Source organism: Dermochelys coriacea, chromosome 15 (genome assembly GCF_009764565.3).
Source record: "Dermochelys coriacea isolate rDerCor1 chromosome 15, rDerCor1.pri.v4, whole genome shotgun sequence".
Lineage (NCBI taxonomy): Eukaryota > Metazoa > Chordata > Testudines > Dermochelyidae > Dermochelys > Dermochelys coriacea.
Window position 1 is genome coordinate 29216087 of NC_050082.1, and position 24797 is coordinate 29240883.

The 24797-nt window shown below is 50.7% G+C and overlaps 1 protein-coding gene across 3 annotated transcripts in view; it reads left to right on the plus strand.

Moving 5' to 3' along the window:
* Window positions 1–24797, plus strand: part of MVK (mevalonate kinase) — a 56169-nt gene that overhangs the window by 23375 nt on the left and 7997 nt on the right. Inside the window, exons 10-11 of one of the 3 annotated variants that reach the window (XM_038373377.2) lie at window positions 5826–6058; window positions 6889–8086. In XM_038373377.2, the coding sequence (XP_038229305.1) occupies window positions 5826–6058; window positions 6889–6913 (258 nt within the window). In that variant the 3' untranslated portion in view covers window positions 6914–8086. Of the gene's footprint in view, window positions 1–5825; window positions 6059–6888; window positions 8087–11504; window positions 11678–24797 lie in introns of those variants that run through there. The other 2 variants (XR_006275916.1, XM_043498283.1) reach the window with 2 other exon arrangements.

The window sequence follows — 24797 nt, forward strand, 5'->3', positions numbered from 1 at the left end:
TATAGACTAACACGGCTGCTGCTCTGAAACCTTTAAAAAGAGTTGTGCCCTTTACAACCATCAATTGCTTGAATGCTTTTCTGTTGCTGACCACAAGGGGGCAGTGGAGACCCACTCTTCTGCAATACCATGAGCCTGTGCTTCCATCTGGCCTGTGTTCGAAGGTCGGGTCCTTGGACAGTGGCTGGGAGGCACCTTTGGCATAAAAGATACTGGGGTCTTGCTCTGCAGTACAACTTCTCCGTCAAGCTCCGATAGGTCCCCTTAAACCGTTAACAAAGAGATCAAATTTCCTTACGCCTCTCAGCCTGTTTTGATTTGACGGGCAAATCGTGCCTGAAAGCAGGGCAGTGAGTTATCTGTGCCAACAGCAGGGCCATAATTGCATAAGTCAGCAGCTGGAGCCAGTCCCAATTTATTAGAAGTAAGCATGGATTTAACAACCGGCCGCACGTGCTGTGTCTTATTTATTTATTTATTTATTTATTTATTTTTATCTTCCTCTCCCCCCCCCCCCAGTTTAATCACCGGAACCCACAACAAATAGCATGATTGACGTTGGAGGCGGTTTTCTGCTTGTTTTTCACAAATGTTCTGTCCAAATAGGGTGGATAAATCTTTTCAATTGCAGTTACATTTACACTGGGTCTCACCAATTAATTAATTACATACCCCACCAATTACGTAGAGGAGTAAACTGAGTCAGAGAGAGGATAAAGTGATTGGTGCTGACTTGGATTAGCAAGAGGCAGGCATAAAACCCAGAAATCTTGCTCCCCTGCCCTAGCCACAAGCCAACACTGCGTCCATGGATCTCTTACAGCTGTCGTACACACCTGCTTAAAAGTTCCTGCTGACGTTGGCTCACTGTTGTAAAGCAGACAGGTAAGATGCTCAGAACGAGGCAGCATTTAAACAGCTGCCCCCTGCAGTTTAACACTTAGAGCATTTGAAGCGCAAATTACATTTTGCAAGTGTTTCCCCCCCCCCCCCCCATTGCCCCATCCTCTCTGCCTTATGTTGCAGCAGGTCTCCCCAGCAAAAGAGTAACCGCTTCATATATTTACCTTTTTTTTTTTTTTTTTTGCCATGTCTTTCCCTTTTTTGTAGGCTCATTTTACAGATGTGTAATGGAGCAATGATTCCTGCTGAAGGATTAGCTTGGTAATTTGGCTAATTTTTCTTGAGCTTCATTTTTCACTTTAGGAGCTTTGCAAAAAGACTAACGATCCCAGCTTGGCCTCTTAATAGCCAGAGCAGGGAGGAAAGGTTGGAGTCTAAACTCCATCCTGTTGCAGAGGAAAAGAACATGTAGCAATCTTTCAAATCGCTTCTTGCTTGGGTAGCTTTTGGTTTGGCTCTTTGTTCGGCATCTGCCTGGGGCCGCATGGTGGTCTGGTGACTAGGAGGCTGGGTTGTGAGATTTGGATTCTAATCCTACCTCTGCTACTGGACTTGCTATGTGACTCTTCACCTCCCCGTTTCTCCTCCTGCTGCAGTTCTTATCTGTCTAGGATCTGCAGGGCAAGCACTCTGTCTGTAAAGTGCCTACCACCCTGGGGCCTGGATCTTGGTTAGGAGCTGCAGGCGCTAATGTAATGTAAATAAGTTCTTACTAGCAAAATGCTCTAGCAAAAAGGGCTGAGACTCCTAAAGAAACATTGCATCCAAACTCTGCAGGGATTTCATTAATATAAACTATACCAAGGGTTTTTTCCTCTAAGTAGATCAAATGTGTTGAGATGTAGCTATATTTCCTGATGGGTGCTGTGCGTATAATCTACTTTTACTGTTTTAGCCAAAAGAATGCTTTTCAATCTAATATCAGCATAAAATGAGACACTTTGTCAAACCTTTCTTTAAAAAAATCCCCCCATGCTTCAGGAAACTTCTTTGATATTTAATGCTCTGTCTTGCTGATGGGATGGATCCAGAGCTCATGGAATGATGCCATGCAGCTGTGGGAGGGGAGTGAGTGGGCAAAGACAGCCAAAATACATCATAAATCCTCAGGGAGGGGGAACTTTTTAAAAAGTGACTGAAGAGACTTTTTGAATCTCAGACTCTCCCTTTTGTAAATCATTGTTCACTATCGTTCTTCCTGCAGGGAAAATGTTATGAAATGTCTGGTAAATCGAGCTCGCTGGCCAGAAACCTTAAGGGATGACCTTGTAGCTAAAGGCATGCATGGAATAAAATACCTGCCTTCTGTTCTCGCTCCTAACAAATCTGCTGTCTACCTTTCTTGACTTTCACTTGGGTAGGAAATCTTGCTTTTTGAAGCTGTAAAAGTACTGCTGCTGTGAGAGGGGCTTTGATTCGACCCCGGTGAGTATTCCTTAGCACTTGACGGGGTGCCTTCCGGCAGTAGATTTTGACAAACCCAACTACGGTGAGGAAGCTGTATCAGCCCCTGCTTACAGAGATGGGGACACTGAGGCATGGAACTAAAGGCCCTGATCCAAAGCCTATTGCACTTAATGGAAGGATTCCCACTGGCTGCAATGGGCTAAGTGATTTTGGCAGGGAGTCAGGCAGAGCTGGGACAAAAGCCCAGGTCTCCTGCCACCAAAGTGTGTGCCCTGTATCTGGACTGCTGCCTTGTGCATGCTGCCAGCCTGAGTCCTGCCAGTGCAGTGAAGTTGTAGGCAGGGGTTAAAGACGGGTTCCTTTCTTTTCAAGAGAATATTCTCCTACTTGCCTGTGTCTAGCCAGCTGCGACCAGCCTCCACGTCCCATTCACGAGAAGGGTCAGAGCTCTGCCTTGCAGCTATGGGTGAGGTGACAAAGTTCCAGGGGGATCTCAGGCTTCAGGCCATACAGTGGCATGGGCTAGGGGTTGGGCAGGAATGCTTCCCCGGTTGTGCAGGGTGCCGGACTGTGTTCCATGCTAACTCTGCTCTCCTCTCTGGGATCAGCGAGAGGTTACTCTCCTGGGAAGGTGTTTCCCAAGCTGCTGTTCCTGGCGGGGAGTTCTTTCAAGGTGCGGGGCGGCTGATACCTGACAAGGAGTTGAAGATTTCATGTTAGTCTGAGAAGAAAGTGCCAGCTGGACCTTGCGAGTTTCTCTTGCTGGCGTTCCCAGTTTGCCTTCCCCAGCGTAAGGTGGTGTCCTCTTTCCATGCAGGTCCTGCGCCTCTAACCCTGCTAGGAATTTAATTAGCGCTTGGCTCCCCTGCATAAACGGCAGTGGTGTGGTTTGTGCTGGCGCTTTCCTTCCCCTGCAAGGCACAGATGGTATATTTTTTTTTTTTTATCAGTGTCAGCAGCGGCTTCTTTCTGCTCTGATGAATAGATTCTAAAGAGGCAGTGACATTATTTGAGATAACGGCGAGAACAGCAAAAGGGTCAGTGATAGAGAGAAAATGTCAAAGCGTGTAGATAAAAGGCAGGGGAGTGGGGAGAGGGGCACAGAGGTGGGGGGAGAAACCCTGCAGTCATGGTTTGCCTGGTGCATGCACTAGGATGAGGGAGCCCTTGAGAAAGCAAACTTCCCCTGAACCAGTTTGAAATTCGAATGGAGTGGATACAGGGGGGCTGGGTGCCCCTCTAGCCCCAGGAGCCAATTCCTCCTTTTCAATTCGATTCAATTAGTGCTCTCGCTTTGGAGCTTGTCTCCGCTGGTAGCTAGTGCAGCTGACAGGGGGATTAGTGCTGTTTGTATTGCACATGCTCTGCTTTGCAGCTGAGAGGCTGCAGGGAGGTGGCAGAAGATTATTTGTGTTTCTTCCCCTCCTTTCTCCTGCGCCTCGCTCCTTTTGGCTCCACAAGGCTTCTGCTTCCCATCCGCTCTTTTCCCTGGGTGGGTTGGAACCGGCCCCAGGCTGGCCTGCACCTGGGCCAGCTACAGGCTCTGCAGGCATTGGAGCTCTCTGCCCCAGGGTCTGCGCCTTTCCAGGCTGGCAGTAATGCCCTCGGCTTCCTGCAGGTCCCAGTGCCCTTAGGAGCAGACTCTCATGGGGCCTGATCCAAAGCCTACCCCAATCAATAGAAGTCCTGCCCCTGCTTTCGGGGGGCACTGGCTCATAGGCACCGCTTCTGGTATCCCTGGTGCTCTGCCTGTTGCAAGCCATGTTACAGCTAACAGCCCACCTGCCCTTCAAGCCCCCCCGTCCCCCCCGCCCCCATACACACACTCTGCATACAGGCGCTAGCGCCATGGGCCTCAAACACCACTGTGGCTTCTCCTTGAATCTGACACAAATAGTAACTGCTGGGCCTGCCTAGGCCTGCCTTTCAGCTTGAGGGGTGGAAGGTAGTACAGCATTTCCTAACCCTCTTCCCTGTTTGTCATCCCTCTGCACCTCTGCCATGCCCTGATAGGACAGGGCTGCCCACGGCTACAAGCCACGCTGGTTTGAATGGCGGCGTAAGTGGGCCCTAAATGGGCTTATCTCATCCCATGTCAGCCGAGGGCTGTGTGGCAAAAGTCTGACATCCCCGCTCTCAAAAATTATTCTGTGAAACCCACATTTTAATGTAATCCAGTATCACTGGAACAGCATGCTGCAGAGCAGAACAGCCTCGCTCAATCTCCCTAGTGTTTCAGCTGGTTGCAGGCTTCACTTCCTGTCCTAAACTGGGCTGTGCCCTTAGCTGCCTGCCACCTTCTGTCCCCCAAGCAGCAATTCCTAGGGCTGGTTAGTGCAGTCAGCGACGGGCAGTTGTGGAATTGCTATCAGTGGAGATTTTTAAGAACAGGTTGGACAAACCCCTGTCAGGATGCAGCTGGTTTACTTTACTGTCTCAGCCCAGGGAGGATGGACTGGAAGACTTGAAGAGGGCCCTTTCAGCCCCACATTTCCATGATTCTCTGTAGGCTCCACCTCCATAGTAAATACTATACTTCTCTAGCTCTAATTTCTGTTCAGTCATGTAGTGCTGGGGCAGGACTGTGCCATCGGCTCTGTTCTCCAGGGGGATACAGGACAAAACACTAGCAGATACATCACACCGGTCTTTGCAGGGGGCTATGCAGACATGTAGGTAGGCTTGGCAGAATTTCGATCGGTAATATTGATGTTTATTTTTAAGCAGGTTTTTAATGTTTGTTTAAATTTTCTCAGTGGTGGGAAATAAATGCGGGGAAGGAGCAGACAGTAATTGTCTAATGATAGTAGATGCTGAGATTCAAGAAGTTAAAGCCTTATAACCCATTAAAACATAAATTGTCGACATCGGGGGTCAAAACAAAGTAAATAGCCTTAACTCAAACTCTGGTTTGTTCTCAAGCTGCATTTTTCACGCTTTGTCGTCTGGAAATATTTTTTGGCTGTCTGGTGAAATTGACATTTACCAACATAAATCTGATCCATCCACTCCTCCATATCAGATAAAAAGCCCCTGCCCTGGGAGTCATAGGAACAATCCTCCACTGGGCGGCAGAGCAGAGCCTGGCTGACCTGATCACCTGCTTTCTTCTCTAGCACTTGGTTCTGTGAGTTTGCCTGAAGAAAATGTGAGATCAGGTCAATTTCCTGCAGCCAAAACCCGGAGGGTTCATTTCCACAGCCTGCTCTTTGCTCTCCTTCTGAGGTTAATCCTAGCCAGCGTTAGGCTCAATGTGACAGTGCCTCTTTCGCTGCTTCCCAGGTGGAGCTGGATTGCAGTATGGAGAGGGACTGTGGGTGCTCACTCAAAGCCCCCTTTCTCTGCTCAGCTGGGCTGCTTGGGGCTGTATAATATCAAGGGAAGGGGAGATGCCTGTTAATTCCTGGCAGAGGGAGATGCGGGGCAGTGGTTACGGATGGGTGTAACCCAGATTTTATTGGCAAACACACCTCCCCGCTGATGTTTCTCCGCTTTCATCCTTTCCATCCATACAGGGGCCAGGGCCTTCTCCGCATAACGTACAGTACGGACTGCAGAGTATCTGGCGACCTGCCGTGGTTTGTCGTGTCTCTAGGAGGGATTCACCTGGCCAGAGTTTGGATTCATTTTCCTTCTGTGTGTTTAAAAAGAAAAACACATTGGGTGACGGAGAGCCTTGGCTTGATCTGCACGGTGCTGACAGGCGCCAGCTTGGCAGGCCTGATGTATGCGTCTCCCTGCTCCCGCGGTGAGTACAGAGCTGCCCCTGGAGTGAGGAAGGGTCTTGTCGCTGGGGCACAGACCTGAGACTTGGGAGGTTTGGATTCAGTTTCTGACTCCTATCACAGCCCCACTGTGTGACCATGGACCTCCGTTCCCCACCTGTGCCACGGGGAGAACATTCCCTCCCTTGCTTGTCAGCATAAGGTCCCTGCCCTGGACAGGTAATGATCTAGCTATTCTTTCCGCTCTGTGGTTAAGCAATGCCTGGCGTGATGGGGCCTCCAGGTGCTAGTGCGATACAAATAGCAGGTAATAAAAGGGTGCAAACTAATTAGTGCTGGTGTCTTTTGGGGCTGTGGACACCTGTCTACTAGAAACAGTAAGGAGAGACCCCAGCGTATTTCCCCATGGGCCACTGGATGGCTTTCAGCCGAGGACAGCTAGATGGGAGGTGCTAGGACAGCTTGACCCCCGCACAGTGGAAAAGCAGGCTGCTTCCTCCCCTTCACCCTGCTCAGAGCTGGAGCATGCTGGTGCCTGTCCTATCCAGCACAGCACCTCCCCAATGGTTCTCTTGTCCTCTCTTCCACGAGGCCATCTCTCCCTGGAGCACGGGGGAAGTGCTCCATCCCAGCCAACGACCCAGCGTGGTGTCCTGCGGAGGGACAGAGGACAAGTCTACCAGGGCGAGAGTGGCACAAAAGGATAACATGGCATCGCCCTGTGGCAATGTCCGCCCCTAGGAGAGGAGCGTTCCGGGCGCAATCACTAATAATTAAACCAAAATAGGCCCCTGATTTCACCAGTCTGCACAGGCTGAACTAAAGCCCCAATTCCCCTTTCTCCCCATTGCAGGTTCGCTGGACCGTGTCTGCTCTGAGCCAGGCCTAGCTGAACTCCAGCTGCAGCCTCTGCCCCTGGGAAGCGCTGTACCTTGCGCTCCACCTGCCCTGTGCTCTGTGTTGGTAGGAATTTGTTCCTGTTGGGTGGTTGTATTTCCTAGTGACAGCACCTACCTGCCCCTCCATGCAAGGGGCTGCGTCAGGCACCAGCTCCCTCTGTGGTCGTGGCCATTGTGCACTAGCAGAATCAATTTACCTCTTCAGCCACCATGGGTCCAAAACAGGCCCCCTGATCCAAACATCCTGGCTTGGCCCTTAACCCCTGAGCTGAACCCAGCTCTGCCAGGCTCTGGGCTTGGTCCGTTGAAGACTGATGAGGGGGGTTGGTTGAAGTCTATCTCTTTCCTCCAGCGCGTGCTGTCCTTCCTCCTGATGTAGCACAGGCTGCACTAGAATTCCCCCCCTCCCCCTGCAACAAACTCTCCCTTCTGCTGTCTTGAGTGGGACAGGTGAGAGCGGTGCTCTGTGCCTGGGTGAGCGCTGGCTCTTCCCAGCACGGACTGAGCCTGCACCCACTCAGCCCGCGTCACGACATGGCTGAAAGCCACCTGCTGCCCCTTCTTCACATGGGGCTCTCTGGTTTGCCTGGAAAGCTGTCAGTGAAAGCAGGCCCAGCTGAGCTCAGTCGGGCCAGGCCCTGGAGCGGCAAAGGTCTGTGCAATAACACTCCAGCTAGGAAGCTGGTGCATGGGAGAGATGGTGTTTCCTTCGGGCTGGAGTATTTGTCCTGGTGGACTGGGTCCCTTGAAGGGCACCTGAAATTTCCCAAACGTTCTTAATATCCAGAGGATAAGCCAAAGGGAAGAAGACCCGTGTGCCTTGCTGGGCTGAGGCACACTTGCCTTTCTGCTCAGTTCCTTTCCCTAGCCCAGCCCGTCCCCTCCTGGAGAGGGAGCAGCCTGGTGTGGCCTCCCCAGCTCCCAAGAAACTATACATTTGTACGAAGCAGATTTTTTTTTTCTCCTTTTCCCCTCCTGGCGCACTGAAGGTTTTGAAAGTTAAGTATTACTGTCGGCTTTGTTGTTGCCTAACTACGACAGACAAATTGAGAACTAGTTGTCAAAATGTCACTGCACAACAAATCAACATTCAAAATGAGTCTCAGCACTATGTGGTGTATAATTAAAAAAAAATCCTTTTTAGAAATTTCAGCAAGCATTGGCTCTGCTTTATATTTGTCTGTGTGATTAATAAAGGCAGCTAATTTTCAGACTTTAAAAACAGCTAGAAAATAGCTCCTAATTACATATTAGGCTGCAAACGGCCCCCGCTGAGCAAGGCTGGTATTGGTGGGCCAGAGAATTTGGCAGGGGCTTAATTACATTCTGAGCATCATCTAATTTTAGTTAAATGTAATGTAATCAGCAGCAGATGTCTGAAATAAAATATGAATTATGAATATGATGAAATTTCATTCTTGAATAAAAAAGTAATTTGCTATTTAGTTCATTAAAGTCACAGAGGTTTATTAGGAGCAGGTATACAGTGCAGCTAGGTTATATTAAAATGCTATTTCAGAGAGGCTAAGAAATTGCATCAGAGCTGCTAAAATATTCTACAAGGAGACCCGAACGACTGAGAATTAAGATTTGAGAAAACATCCCCCAAACCTCCCAACATATGAAGGTTGTAACATCGATCCCCCAAAATGATGGGAATTGAGTTCACCTCTCTGGCCCGGCGTTCGCCAATTAAAGCTGAGCAAAGCACTAAAAAGTGCTGCGGAGAAGGAGTCTGTTGTGGCTAGGAGACTGGGCGAGATGGGTGCCTTAGAGATGGAAGAGGCTGGTAAATTCTGTGCCAGGCTCACTCATAGTCTGCCTTTGGGTTGGGAATTGTGGAAAACTGTCTCCCTGTTGGTCTAACACAACTGCAACCCTGTGGTGAAAACCCAGAGCACGGTGTGCACAAACATTCCCACTACTGCTACCACCCGTGGAGCTGCACAGGGATTAGCCAATAATGAGAGCATTTTTGAACACTTACAGTGCAGATAAGATCCTGGTGAGCTGGGTTGGGGCTGAAATGGCGGCTCTCTGCTTAATCGTCGCCTGACACTCCAGGCTAGCTTTTAAAATGATTAGCAGTAATATAATTCACAACACATATTTTGTCATCATTAAGCTTCAGAGTCAACACACCATTGTAGTGAATGAGGGTTGATTGCAGCTGTTCTGAAGATTGTTTCTGTAGCTGCACCTCTGGCAAGTCTGCGTCCTGTTTAGAAAGATTTCTTCACAGCCAGAAGGGCTAGAAAGAGTTTATATATGTATGTATGTATGTATGTATGTATTTTTAATGAAAGATTAAATTCTCCAGAAATTGCTCGGGTCATCGGGGAAGGCTGGTCACAGTCCATGCTAGCTCAGCCTGGCAGGTAAATGTTACAAAGAAGAGACAAGGCTCATAAGGGATCTGTGTATGCACTGTTTGTGGGCGCACTGGCTGAGTGACATATCACCATATGCCAGCCCAAGAAAACGCTCCAACCTGTGCTCACAGTCTGTTATGCCACTAATCTGGGGCTCTTGTTTCACTGTGACCAGTCTGTGCTATTCCCCCCATGCCCTGGCTTGCCATGACAAATGGGCCTGGCGCTACCAGCTCCAAAAGTGTTTGGGGAAGCACTGGGAATGGTTGACGGGCATTGGTCGCTCTCCCAAGCCAGGAGCCCTCTCCTGCAAAGGGCTGAGCACCCTCACTTAGTGCCCCACTAGATCAAGCCCAAGACAACTGGGTGATAAGTAGCCCCTCGGTCAGTCTGCACAGGCAAGGGTGCATTGAGCTTTGGGGAAGCCAAAGCCTGACCTGACTTGTTTTAATTTTCTAAATGAGCCACATGCAGAGCCTAACCAATGGGTGGGATGTAACATCTGTGCTTTGGGTTGTTTTTGTACATTTAACATGGGCGTAACGTACATTCATGCAAAGGGAAAATAGCATTTCTCCCCCCACCCTGGGCTCCACTTCTGAACACACAGGCATAAAAATTAAACCAGTTCTTTCTTCCAGAGCAGAGGGCTTCCCAGAACTGGGAGAGGGGATAGGTCAGCCAATCATTTGCTCGGTGCTGATGAAATAAATGATTTTCCACAATTATTTGGGAAAGATAACTTAGCAAAGTGCTTTGTATTGACTTGCTGCTGGTGCACTGAGTAAATACCCCCATCCTGCATTCCCCTGGGCCTGGACACACCTGGAATGGAGATCGGGGAAGGGCCAGGCATGGATTTTAGAAGGAAGATCTCGCAGATTTGATTCTGGGCCATCAGAAATGCTGGTGGGGGTGCCACAGGGTGGGGGACAGAATCCCCGACTCCTCCATAGCCTAGAGCTCAGGGTGCTTTGCAGAAGGTAAAGCTGTCTTCGTATGAAGAGGGTTATTGCTTCTGGATCACAATGAGGCTGATCATTTGCCCTAATCCTGCCTGAAGGCCTATCTAATTTAGATACCCCCTTGATTCTCTAAATATAATATAATCTCCTGGCATCTACTTAGAACAAAAGAAAAACCCTTTGAATGTCACAGAGGCTGCTGTAAATCATCCCCTCAGCCCGCTTTGTTCATGTAGTCCTGTGCTTGTATTGATCACCTGTGTGCCTACAGTATTTGCGTAGTGTCAGTTTCTAGTTGTCTGGCATTATTAAGATTTAAAATAGTTTTAGTCTAGCTGTGGAGTGGGAGGTTCAGACTTTCCCTCTACAGCTCAGCTCAGCACAGGGCAGGGCAGAGCCTTGCAGAGCCAAGGTACCTGCCAAAGCTGTGGCACAGAATGGGCAGGTTGACTACAGCCTCCGGGTGTTACAATCACTGGATTTAAGTTCCCTGTCCCTGGAGAGAGAGCTTGGCCAAAGCAAAGTCCCACCTGCACTGGCGTCTTTGCACCTTCTCCATTCTGGCTGCCTTCTAGAGTCCAAAGGTCCATTTGTACAGCAGCACTTTCCCCTGGGCTCACTAACACTGGTCATACACCATGCCAACAGAGTTTCATGTTTTACTCTGGTGTAACAAAGACCAGAATCAGGCTGCACAGGTGCAGAAGGTGAGTGAGCAGGGACTGGCTGCACCACTGAGGATGTGCAGATGCCAGTCCCCATGATCATGTGGCCAATGTGCCTATGTCAACCTTGGGAAAACTCGTCATGTTCAAAAGCACAGTAACCCTCGTGGTGTTCTTAGCTCTGAGCACGGCTCTGAGCAAGGAGTGTCTGCCCCACCTAGCGTTAATAGCCAACTTGTCTATGACACAACCTTGCCTCCCTGCACTGAGGGCAAAATCATCTTGAACCTCACACTATTTGATATGTGGTCTAATAGGTTTCCCGGTGTGAGCCAGGGGCCAGTCTGGCTGCAGCAGGCCAGCACCTTGAGACTCTTCTTCCATCTGGAGGTGGCATGTCAGGTCCTCCTGCCATGATGTCGCCCAAATGTCTATCTAGGCAACATCTTTTGGTTTCAGCTTCTGAAGTTTCAATTGCTTTAATGTATTCAGAAGTGGCCTAGATTGACAGATAAAGATCTCCTGGAGAGGAGAGAGATGGTTTGCTCATTGTTTCATCATATTATAGATGCTGTCATTTTAATCCATCAGAGAAGCCACGAGCAGGCCTACTGCTGATACACCAGCTTAGAGAGATTGTACCCCAATTCCTAAATGTGGTCTCTGAAGAATAGACTATGTATTGTTCATCCATGCCTCAAACCGGCATTAACTAAAGAAGCCTCAACACTCCCATGTGCGGTAGGTAAATAATATTATCCCTGCTTTACAATAGGGGAAACCAAGGCACAAGGACATTAAGTGAATTGCCTACAGCTCACATAGCAAGTCAGTGTCAGAGCTGGGATTAGAACCCCTAGCCTAATGCTCAGATTGCTCCTGTCTCTCTTTTCTTCCCTGTCTCCAGGGACAAAATTGGAAATGAAACCTAATATGTATGTAATTTATGTGACATAAATCAGTGGGTGTTAGGAGCCATTTCTGTCTCTGAAAATCTCCTCCTTTGAGCATCCAGTAATGTTCCCAGTGCACATGCACAGATAAGCCCTGCAGAATGGTGTTTGCCCACCTGGCTGGTAGGGTCTGTTGACAGACAAGTACAATAACATCTTCATTTTTCATGGTCATGGTGGTATGGGTGGGTAAGCACATGTGCATAGGCTGGTGACTTCTTGTGACGGTTTTGCAAGGCTGATGTGTGTGCATATGCATGTGGATTTTCGAGGAATATACATGCACACCCGTGCATATAGTGTGTGTGCACAGACTGATGGAGAGAGATGTACGAGACGTGCACACCATGGGGAATAGACACTTCAGTATCTCCCGGTGTGTTCTATTCAGTGTGGGCAGCTGCAAATAAGAGCTCCATTCTGGGCACCTATAAGGCAGGGGCATCCTGTTTCCCCCCAGCTGCTTTGGTGTTTTATTTGCTTTTGCCTAGATTCCCGGGCAGCCAGGCAGACATGCTTCCCCACCTAGGTTAGTAGTCCTCCCTGTTCTATTCATCAAGGGCATGACAGCTAAAATTCATTTGAAGATGAAAAAAGTGCCGGCTAATCCTTTCTGTGAGACATTGATAGACTAGCGGCTCAGGAAGAATTGCACAGCAGTAATGAAATTAGGCTAAAACTGCTGGCGGATAGCAGATAATTGCCCTTGTCTGTCACTAGGAATAACATCTCCCAAATCCAACACAATGATTGTTAAAGTTGCAGGAATGTATTTATTTATTTTTTTCGAACGGCCTTCCCCGAAAAAGCATTAGACGTAGTTGTTTGTTCTCCTCCTGGCTTCCTGGTGCAGTTTTCAGCTGACTGAACCCCATCCATTATAACAGTTCATTAGCTTTTCTGGACCCAGTGCACGAAAAGGATCAGTTTAGATATTAAACAAACATGCACAAAAAGCAAACTGGAAATGTTTGTATCCTGTGCTAGGGGAGCGAGGTTTCAAAGGATGTTTTTCCTGGGACTGTTTTCTCCAGTTTAAGGCATTTTGGAAGGTTCATCTGACTCGGTGCAATTGGCTAGGTGCATTGTGGGGCTGTTTCTATCTGTGTCTAAAACACTGGGTGTTTTCCAGACGACTCCATACTTGATGAATCAGTCGTCTGAGCTAATGAGACAGCCAGGCTGTATGGAGCAGTGATTTGAGCTTGTATGGCAAGAGGCAGGGTATCAGACTAGATGAACCTATGATCTGATAAGGTATGGGAGGAGGAGTGATAGTGGGCCATATGGACCAGTAGTCTGATCTCTTATGGCACAGGTGTGAGCTGGTATGGCTGGATATGAGGCTGTATAAACCAGTGGTGTGATCGAGTATGTAAATGCCATCAGACAATTTTCATAATGAGTAATGGGCTAATTAATAAGGCAGCATCTTGCCAGCGGCGATAGCCTTACATAGAGGCCACCCACCCAGCTCCCAGAGCTCACGGGGAGTTTGCAGAGCTGGGAATCAGATATCGTCCCACTTGCAGCTTTCCTCTTGAGTCACAGTAAATGGGGAGCCCCCCAGACCAGCCTAGAGCTGCAGGGTTAGTCCCTCCCTGTACCCTACCTGGGGTTTGACCTAGAGGTGAGATGCCCCAAATCCCCATTTCCAGCCTTCTGCCTTGTAATAGCGCTCCCCAGGCGATCTCAAGCCCTTACGCAGACCTCTCCTCCGGAGCTGTCTGGCAGGCTGAGTGCCGCCCTGCAGTAAATAAACCCACAGGTTCCTGCGCTAACCCTGAGCAATTCTGCCCGGCCTCAGCACTGCCTCGGGGTGACCAGCAGCCATTTGTTTTGTAATTTATTGAGGGAGGTAGACAGCAAGGGTAAGTAAGTGCACTGGCCAGCAACTGTAATGTTTTATATGCGAGGGCTGGCACGGGTAATTTACTGCGGCCGGCAATAACATATTTCACTTTCCGTCTCCCAGATGAAGATTACTTGCGTTTGAAAGTGCCTGAATACACAGTCAATTCCGCCGAAACATTTACAGTCAGCCAAGCAAAGATAATGCCCCCTAGACCCCCCGCGTCTGGCTCTCCTGCAGCGGCGAGGTGATGAGAGCCGAGGGCTGCTGTTTCCGCCTCCCCTGGAGCCTGGGCCCGGAGAGTCAGACAGAACAGCTGTCTCCCTGGGAGCGATGTTTCATCAGCGCCTGCAATTCCAGGGCTCAGGGAGGGAGCTGCTCCCTCGAGTCGCCTCCTGCCCCGCACAGCTTCCTTGCGGGCACTCCGGTGCTCAGAGAGCGATGGCTCTTTGCGTTCCCCCAGCGCTGCTCTCCCCAGGGTCTCTGAGCCCCGTTCCTGAGATCCTACAACTCCTCTGCCATCCCACAACGCTGGCAGGGCGTGTCGGGGTCTGTGGGTGCTGGGCAGGGCGTGAGAGCAGTGAGAACTCAGTGCTGGTTCAGGCACTCAGTGTCATAATACCCCACTCTCTTACGCATGGGAGCACTCCCTGAGAACCCAGGAGTTCTGGGAATTTCTCTAATTGCCCCCTCCTCCATACCAGCCTTCTGTCCTCACTCCTGCTCTGCCTCTATTTATCTACTCTCCCGCTCCTTGCTCCTTTCCCCTCGCTCCTCCTCTGTCCTCATGTGTCTTCCTTGTGCAGGAGGAAGGATAGGCTTGTGGATAAGGCACAGGGACACGGATGGCTCCCATTCTCACCTTTCCCAGTGCTCCTGTCGGTGGCCACTGCTCTCTCTTGACTCGCACTGACACTGGAACTCTTTAGGGTCAGGGACTCTTTGTTCTGTTTGTACAGGGCCTAGCATAATGGGGTCTATGAGGGGAGCCCAGGCTATGCTAATACAAATAACAAATAGAAATAGTAATTCCCACCTCTGTGACTGGTTTGGATGACTATGGGCGAGTCGCTTCCCCTCTGTAGCATGGGGCTTTCAGAGCATTCGGCGAGGCTGCATGGAACAGGCCATAACAATAGTGCTATTCATTCCCTCGACCCCTCAGTGCGACCGGCCCAGTGGCAAGGAGCGCAGAGAGCTGCCGAAACCTCCCCCGAGAGCACCTAGTGAGCCTGGCTGGGCCGAGCCGCTGGAGCTGTGCACTGCACCTTTCGTGACATTTAATCCGACAGCACAAGGAGCTCCATGGCATTTCAGAGAGAGACACGGGAAAGGTCAAGGAGTGGGAAAGGTCGGGAGAGGTCAGAGTAAAAGCCATGCTCTTTTCTTCTGCATGCATCTTCTCCTAAATGTATCTGACAGCTCCAGTACATAAACCACGTTAGCGACTCTGCTAGGCCTGGCTGCCTGCTATGCTGCATAGTAATAGCCGGCTGATATTTCGGCTTTGAAAGGTTTTCTTCACTGAAATAACAAACTGTTTATTTTCTCTGAAAGGTGCATTTAGATGTTGCAATGTATATTATTCTAAGGAAGGGGAAGGCAGATAAAAACCTCAAGTCTTTGCACAAGGTATTTTCTCCATTGCTCCATATATTTAAGATCCGGAGCAGAAAATAACATGGTGCCTGGGTTTGAACTCTGGGGCTTCGCTCCGTCATTTCACCTACTTATTATTATCCAAGATGAGTTAGGATAAATCTGCCTGCAGCGGAGAGGCCCCAGCAGGAGGCTTGGGAGTTCAGTGGGTGTTTCTCAATTTAATGGGTGTTTCTCATGCTTTTGGTGTTGGTCCTTGAGATCAAAGTCTTCTCTTCCACCTGTCCTGCCAATATGCTCCCAGCCTGACCTGTGAGGGCAGAAAGAGAGAGTATTCTCCACCACCCAATCTGCTCTAGAGCTCTGGAAACCAGTCGCGTTGGTGGGTCTGAAAATAAGGACACGCCTGTCCACTAAAAACCAGGCGGAGACCCATCAGCGGGGCAGCCACCGAGAACCTGCTGACAACTGTCAGTCAGCCCCTGTCTGGGCTGGATTTAAATAGATGACTTAAAGGGCCTGTTCCCGGCCAGCTAGCCAGTGGTTTAACGTGGATTCTTCTGCCAAGGTGATTCTGTTACATGCGGGGAGACAGCCTGGAAGACGCAATTAACGTGGAAGGAGCAGATCAATTGTTTCCTGTTTGTTTCAGGGAAGGAAACTTTCTCATTTCAGTGCTGACCTTGCAAGCGTCACTATTGTTGCGAGATAAACACAGGGCTTGTTGAAGCTGCAGCCCTGGAAGGATGATTCATACAGGGCAGGGTGGAGCAGGGCATCAGAGGAGGGGCTGGCATCAGGCATTGTCCTCACCCTGCCTAAACTGGCTTGTACCAGGCCATTTGCTGCTGGGCGCACAGGGATTTTTCTTGCTTAGATTCTCAAAGCTGAAAGTGAAATTTGAAAACCCCCTTTTGTTCTGCGGGGAATGGGGTGGTTCTGCAGCTGCTCCTCCATGTAGTGGCTCACCACAGCCATGGAGGAATCCCTCAGCAGCAGCTGGCCTATTTCCTATGCCTTTGCACTGTGTGTGAGCATCTGTGCATTAGGGTGTGGGCTGCTGGGTGTGCATTCACGTGGGGGTGCACTGTTGGCTGGCTTTTCAGAGGGGTTGAGCATCACAACTCCTGTGCACTTCTGAAAATCACACCATCTGGGGATGGAGGGGTGGCAGTGTGCGTGCTTTGGTATTGTCTGAGGGCACGCACCTGTGTTTGTCACATCTGTGTGTTTGATGTGCATGTCCACGGGGGTGCTGGGCAGGGTGCATTGGGCTGTGTGGGGTGTCCTGGGTCTGTGGGTGCTGGATGGGGTGTGTCGGATCTGTGGGTGTTGGGCAGGGTGTGGGTTGGTCTGTGGGTGTCGGGCAGGGCGTGGGTTGGTCTGTGGGTGTTGGGTGGAGTGTGCCAGGTCTGTTGGTGTTGGGTTGGGTCTGCCAGATCTGTGGGTGCTGGGTAGATGTGTCAAGTCTGTAGGTGCTGGGCGGGAGTGTGTTGGGGGTGTAGGTTGGTCTGTGGGTGCTGGGCAGGGTGTGGGTTGATCTATGGGTGTTGGGTGGAGTGTGCCAGGTCTGTGGGTGCTGGGTGGGGTGTGTCGGGTCTATGGGTGTTGGGTGGAGTGTGCCAGGTCTGTTGGGTTGGGTGTGGGTTGATCTATGGGTGTTGGGTGGAGAGTGCCAGGTCTGTGGGTGCTGGGCAGGGTGTGTCGGGTCTGTGGGTGCTGGGCGGGGTGTGGGTTGGTCTGTGGGTGCTGGGCGGGGTGTGTCGGGTCTGTGGGTGTTGCGTGGAGTGTGTTGGGTCTGCGGGGTCTGTGTGTCCCCTGGCGGCAGTATGGGCACATGCCGAAGGAACAACCTGCACGTCAGGCTGATCCCATGGCTGTTCACTGACTGCTCCCTGGACATACTGCTTCCCGGCAGCCGCCCAGCCCCATGCCCCTCAGGGATGGCACAGGCTTCGCCCAGGCCAGTGGGCCATGAGTTTCTAGAATTGGAGCTGGCTCCCATCCAGCACAGGGGGAGAAGGGAACCGGGTCTGTGTCCCCAGTCAGTGGCTGCTAGGGTGACTCAGGGCTCTCTCGCAGGCTAGGGGAATTGTTCAGCCCTTCAGAGTGAGGTGCTGGGGGCAGCTGGTGGTGGGCCAGTGGGGTTGGGGACACCTGGAAGGTGATTCCAGTTGACCAGCTAGTTTTTGGGAGGGAGAAAACTGGTCCATTAGGCTTCTGCCTCCCTCCCTCCACAACAGGGAGTGGAGACGGAGTGGAGTGGAAGTTGCTCTTGGGAAGGAGGGGGGCAGAGGTGACTGATGCTGGAGAGGAGGGATGTTGGGACAGGGCAGGGGACAGCTAGGTGAGGAGGGGAGAGCTGGAGGCAGACAGGTGATCTGAGGAAGTTCTGAGTCCTTCGCTTGCAGTGTCCTGCAGAATTAGCAGCAGCTTTGCGGACTCTGGCCAGGTTTGGAGCTAATTAGCTTGGCCAGGCGCCGGAGTCAGGTCCACGACCTTTCTCTCTGGCTTCTATTACTGCAATTAAGGGGAAGAAAGGGCTTCGCTTCTCATTTCCTGTCCGCTCATTAATCAGTTAAGTGCCAGGTTTCTGGGCTTAGCTGTCTCTGCTGCCACTGGGTTACTTCTGGGCCTGAGCCCTGTGTTCCTTACAACCCCTGCTGCCACCCCACAGCCCACGCTCTGTCCCCCTGCTCCTGCTGCCATCTGATCCCACAAGGATGCAGGCCCAACGCCTGAGCTTCCTGCAGCAGGAACCCCGTGCTGGCAAACTGCCCCCAACCCGCCTTTTGAAGTAACCAGGCCATGTGCAAATCCCATCCTGGCATCTGCGCGCCTCTAAACTCTGCCACTTGCAAAACCAGGCGCATTTAGAGCGTAGAATGCGCCACTGCCCAGAAAGCGCCCGCATGTGCCCCTGTGTCTGACAGCCCCTAGGTCCCGGAGCTAGAGACGCTCCCAGGAGAAGAATACCCCGACCGAAAGGTCAGCCCCTGTCCAACAGGTACTAGCCTCGCAGATGGAGGCTCTGCTGGCTAGTGGGGAGAGCAGGAGACTGCAAGCCAGGATTCATAATCTCAGGGTGAAATCCTGGCTTCATTGAAGTCAATGGGAGTTTTGCCCTGGTGATCATTATTTGCCCTGCATAACACAGGCCCTCGACCGTCAGCCAGTGATCCCTGCCCCCAGCCCAACAACTGGCGGTTCAGCTGGAGCATAGGGAGGCCTGGCTTCTGTTGCAGACTCTGCCACCCCCTTGGGAAGCCTCTTCCCCTCTGAGCGTCCATTGCCCGCCGGTGAGCTGGGCAGCTAGACTGGCAGAGCGTGGGCGGGAACAGTCAGGATGTGAGATGCTAGGCTGGAAAGCCATTGCTCTGTCTGTGTCACTGGGGGAGTTCTGGTGTCTTCTGCTTCTCAGCCAATGGATTTGCCTGTCTGTTTGCTGCTGGCCCCGTTGCGGTCTGTTGGCGGGTGTCAGCCAAGAAGTACTCTTCCCTCTCCCGCCCCGCCCGTAGGCAGTATGGGGTGCTTCTCGGGGAAAGTGGTTACACTTTTGCCACAGTGCTCGACTGGAGCCCATGTTGCAAGGTTAATGATGTGTTTTGGGAGGGAGCAAATGGGTCCGTTAATGATGTGTTTGTCTAATGCACTCTTTCTGGGATCATTAGCTGGATCGCCCATATAGGCCAGTTATTAATTGCCTATCGACCGGGACTCCTTGCTGTTCTGGTGGGGAAGGGTTTGGGAGCAGGAGGGAAGTAGATGTTAATAAGGACTCCGAATATGGCAGCTGCTAATGGCTAGCGTGACACCAGGGGAGGGAGGGGGGCAGGTGTTGTAACCTAGAGACAGGAGCATCAGGTAATTGTCGAGTAAAACGCGGTGTGAGAGTTTCTGTCTCCGTGGACTGGCCCCTGCCCTCCTGTTCTCCCAGGGCAGGTCCTTGCCAGCGATTTGCGAGCGGTAGCAGCCCAAGGGGCCAGAGGACACTGTGCCGTTGTGCTGAGACTAGGCACAGGGGGGAACTCTGTCCAGGAGGGGCGTCTTGTGTGCGACCAGAGGGCACGCTGTGCTCCAATAACGCCACGCCTGGGCCCTGCCCTGACACGCGTCTCCCAAGACAAATGATGGCTAGCGCGGGCGCACTGCCACTGCTGCCGTGTGTGTCCTCCCAAAATCAACAGCTTGGCTTTTCCTGAGCCACTTTGTTTTCCCCGCGCCAAACCAAGTGCGGCAGATTAGAAAGCATCAGGGAGCTCTGGTGCCGCATTGCTCGGCTCCCCTCAGGCCGTCAGTTAGTGCCTCGTGCTTCCAGGCTGGCCGGGGGGGAACAGCTGCAAGCCCCCAGGCCTTCCTCCACCCAGCCGGGGAGGCTGGTCCTGCATGGGCAGAGATGGGAAGGAGGGAATTCTGCGCCTTGACCCCTTCTGCAGTGCGGGCAGCCAGTCTGGTGCACTGCCCAGCTCTGCCATGTCCTCCTGATCAGGCTCCCAGCGGACACAGCTGGCCCTTGCTTTCCCCTCTGAGTGCTGCCATATGGAGTCTCGGGGGAGGGAGTGGTGTGGCTGGCAGGTGAGTATTGTTATCCCTATTGGACCAGGGAAGAGACTGATGCACAGAGAGGTTAAGTGACTTGTCAAAGATCCAGCAGTGAGACCATGGCAGAGCTGGAAACCCACTAGATTCCCCTCCCTGACCTGGGCTTGGAACCCAAGAGTCCGAACTTCCTGTTCCCCTGCTCTACCCACTGGATAACACACCCTCCCATGTCACAAGCACATTCGATAATTAAAGCCCTTCCTCACCCTAGTCTGACAAAGTTCAGTGGGTGTAACCCCATAGTATGTGCCGTTCGGTGTAAGGCGTGTGGAATTGGACCCTACACGGCAAAGTGCCGGTCCTTCCTGAATCGCACCGTTCAGGATATTCGCTAGTAGGGGCAATTTCAGGAATCATCTCCTCTTACCACAGTGTGCAGAGAGTCAGAGAAATCAGAGCTAGGAAAGATCTAATTAGGCCAGTCAGTCCCCAAACACTGCTGGCTTACTCCCTGCAGTACATCCTCTTGTGCAGTCACCTTTTAAAATTTAAATCCTCTTAACTAATTCATGATCAACTTTAAAACCACACAGCCACAGACCAGCAAACCAGACCTGATTTCCAACACCTAGGAAATACCATCATCTCTCCTCTCCAGCCCCTGCTGTTCAGGGCACAGGGAGGTCAGGTATGGAAGGCAGCTAATATCTGTTTAAAAGAAACAAACAAAAAAGAGAGTTAAACCAGAAATAATATTGAAATGTTTACAATCCAGCAAGTGTAGGTGGGAGCCTGAACAGTGAATGTTCCAGGAGGCTGGTAGGGGAACATCCCTGGGACACTGGAGTTTCCTGGAATGTGCCTTTGATGAGCTATTCCGGTAACCAGGTTATTATAGAAAAAAAATACATTTACATGGACAAGGGAAGTTTCAAATATGCAGCCCCATAAAATATTGAAGTTACGTCTCACTTCAGAAAGGGTTTATTGCACCAGAAGGGCTTTGGAGAGAGGAAACACCCATCAAACTCAGAGCACAGCATGGTTACTTTTTGTCTCCTTGTAAAGGCAAAACAATGTGGCAGAGCTGAAGAGATTTGTCATCTGAGAGAGCCCCCTTCCTTCCCATGTACACAGACGGCAGCCGGGCCCCCCAGCAGTGCAGGGCACATGCTCTCTTGGATTTATTTTTACACGGATGGCACATGATCAGTGGCTTGCTAGATAAATGTGCTAATGTGCTAGTGCATCAGTGACTCTGCACCTGATCCCCTACCGCTGACTCCCTGCTTCAATTGCCGAGGTCAGTCAGGGAGCTAACTGTGCTACTGACAGAAGCAAAGACACCGATGGACGGGTTGCACTATGCCGGCCGGACTCAATTTTGGATCCGTTTCTAGTACCTGATCCCTGAAATGGGCACCATGGGACCCCACTATTGCTCCTTCTCATATTCCATTTCCTCACAATCTCAGAGCGGATCAGGATTTTGTACCCCTATGATCCATGGATTTTTAAGGTCAGAAGGGACCAATATGATCATCTAGTCTGTTTGTCTGCATAGCGCGAGCTGTAGAATGACACCCAGCAATTCCTGCGTTAACTTGTGGCTGAACTAGAGCCTGTCTTTTAAACAGCCTGTCTTTGTTTAAAGTCCTCCATGTGCTGGAGAAGCCATCCCGTCCCTTGGCAAGCTGGTTCTGCCAGACCCAACTCCTGTCTCCAGTGGGACCATCTGGAGCGAATGTTCTCCAGAGGTTAGAACAGGCAACAGAGTGTCGGGCCCCTCCTGAGTTCTGTTCCCGGCTATCTCAATGAAATGCCGGGGGAAAGTCTCTGTACCTTACTTTCCTCTTCTGTAAAATGGATCTAATAATATGCACCTGTCTCACTCACAAGGGTGCAGAGAGGGTTGTTGCAAAGTGCTTGGAGCAGTTGGAGGTGCAAAGTAAGAATTAATGATAAATGACCTTCTGGCCTCAGGGAAAGGACTTCTCTTCTGTGCACTGCGTGTGCCAGGCAGACCATATCTGCATAGGCATCTGAGCCTGCGTTCTGGCCAGAACTTGCCAGCAGGAAGCTTATAGCACATGTGTGATTAGCCCCAAAGCCAGGTATGTCCTGTCCTTGCCTGGTCCACGGGAACTGGGGTGTTGCCCAGGTGCTGGTGAGGCTGGACAGTGCGAGCTGGCAGCTAGCCACTCACCAGGATGTAACTCCCGAGCCAGGTCCCACGCAAGCCAGTGAGAACTGGGTTGGGCCTGCTGCGACACAGGATTTGGAAGTCCTGGGCGCAGAGCATGCTGTGGATGGACGTGGCTGATGAATTTCCCAGCCTCATGTAGGCCGGGCAGGGCTTTCCTACGCAGGGTATGGTGCTGTGAAATCACTTAGTGTGAGCTAGAGCCTTGGGCCGAGCCTGGAGGGACCCTTGGCCATTGTGACAACAGTGGGGGCCAGAGCAGGCCCCTCAGACCCACCTCTGGCTGCTGCAAACCAGGAGGTCTTGGAGTCATTGACTCTGTAACCATGGCAGCAGGAGCTTGTATGCAGCAAATTAACAGTGGGCTAATGATATAGGGCCCAAGCCTGCTTCCACTGAAGTCAATGGGAGTTTTGCCTTTGGAATTGGAGTCGGGACCAGCCTGTCCTTTGCATTGCTATAGCCCTTTCCTCCAGAGACTCCAAAGCACTTCACAAACTGTGACAAATGAAACTTCACAGCCCCCATCTGGGGTTGGTAGGGGGGACCTTACAACTGGGCAGAATCCAAACCTTCCCCTCCCCCCAGGTCCAAATTTAGGGGAAGTTTGTTTGGATCCAGTTCCAGTTGTTGACTGTGCCCCTCAGGGCCACCTCCACTCGGAGCATTTGATTCAGATGAACACGATAGCTGCTTCTCTAAGGCTTGTTTAGGGCTGGAAATCCCAAGAGCAGGGTTCAGGCTTTCTCTCCAAGAGATCTCCAATCCTTCTTGGTCCTGGCCAGATTGGAGACCCTGTGAGTAGACCCTTATCTGCCCCATTTCAGCTCTTCTGCTTCTAGATGAAGCCAAGATGTGCAGAGCCAAGGAGCAACTTAACTTCCCTGACCCTCAAAGCAAGTCTGAGCTCTGGGCCGTGGTGAGGGTCCAGTCTGATTTTAGGTGGGTTGCAGGATCGCACTTTGCAGGATTTGGCCCCATACTCCTACCGCAAAAGGGAGCCTCTCTTTGGGAATGAAATCAGCGTAGGGTAAAAGAAGCGTAGAGAGGAGTCATTTATGTGGCCACTTCTCCACCCAACTGAGCTGTGGGTGGGTCTGAGACACAGTGTGGGCTCCAGAGTAGCAGCCGTGTTAGTCTGTATTTGCAAAAAGAAAAGGAGTACTTGTGGCACCTTAGAGACTAAGAAATTTATTTGAGCATAAGCTTTCATGAGCTACAGCTCACTTCATCAGATGCATTTGTTAGTCTCTAAGGTGCCACAAGTCCTCCTTTTCTTTTTGCAAATAATATCAGGGCAGTTCTCAATTCTTTGTTGTTTTCTTCTCTTGTTCCGATTACATTGGAAGAGCTTTTTCTTTTCATTTTCTTTCTTCTATTGCCAGATTTGTTTAAAGGGATACTGTCAAGATCAGTGTGGGCTGGAGCTGAGCTAGCAGTCCTGGGTTTGGAGTTGATTTTGCAAAACCCAAGCAATCCCCATTTTTGCCAGTGGTCCCCCATTTTTGTCAAGCAACCCCCATTTTTGCCACTTAGATTGTGCCAGGATTGCATGGGGCTGAGGCATGTGGGACAGTTGGCATGGCCTCTGTGATGGGCCACTGGGCTGGGTTTGGAGGCTTTCCCATGTCCTATGAATACAGGCTGCAGGCATCGCAGGGGACTGGGGCATGTCAGAAAGAGCAACCATAAAACAGAGAGATACACGTTCTTCTGTATCACTGACTAATACACAATACGCCCATGCCCCTCCTTTGCTGCAGGCTCCGTAGGACGCAACCCATCCATATCGTTGCTCTTTTTGCAGCCAGCCTGAGGATTTTGATGGTGGCTGATTATATAATGGAAATCTCCTGTTACCACTCCGGTGATGATGTGAACACGAGAGGAGAACATTATGTAGTAGTTTGACAACTGCTCCGAGGAGGTGTGAAGTATAATGTCCCTAATGTTGCAATTAGACAAGAACAACTATAATGCTCTTTCTCCTTCTCTCTCTCTCTCTCCCCCTCTCTTTTTTTAATTAGCAGTAATAACATTCAGCCATGAAAGGAGAATGAGCCCCGGTTTAAATAGACAGAGGCTGGTGGTGTCTTAGAGATTAGACCTCGTCCTTCAGATTGGGCAGAAAAACCCTGCTAATTGAGCACTGGCTGGGAGGGCTCCGGTTACATGGTGTGTTCAGGTTACAAACAGCAAGACCAGTAGGTTAGATTAAACACACCCTGTGGGTGTCATAGAAATTATAGACAGGAAAAGCCTATGAGGGTCCTATCTAATTTGAATCCCAGTGCACCATCATTCCTTTCGCTCCTGCTTTGCTGATATCCTTTTTAAATGACTCCAGTGATGGAGCCCCAACCACTTCCCTTGGAAGTCTATTCTACAGCCCAACAAATCTCACTACTAAGGAATTCCCCCCCTCCCCCTTGATAGTTAATCTAAAATTTCCTTTTCTCACTTTCTCCCCATGTTTCCTAGTCGGGTCCCCTTTGTCCATCCTGAATACTTCTCCTCCCTCCTTGGTGTGTTACGTCCTTTGGATATTTGTCGATGGTTATCATGTATTTATCCACTTTGATATTGCTTAGCCTAGCTATCCATTATGGATCATGTACAATCAAAAAGTCCATTGTGTTAGACTGTGGGTGCATTTGGCTCACTATGGGTCTGATTTTCAGAGGTACCAAGGGTGTCCCATGGACTTTGTTT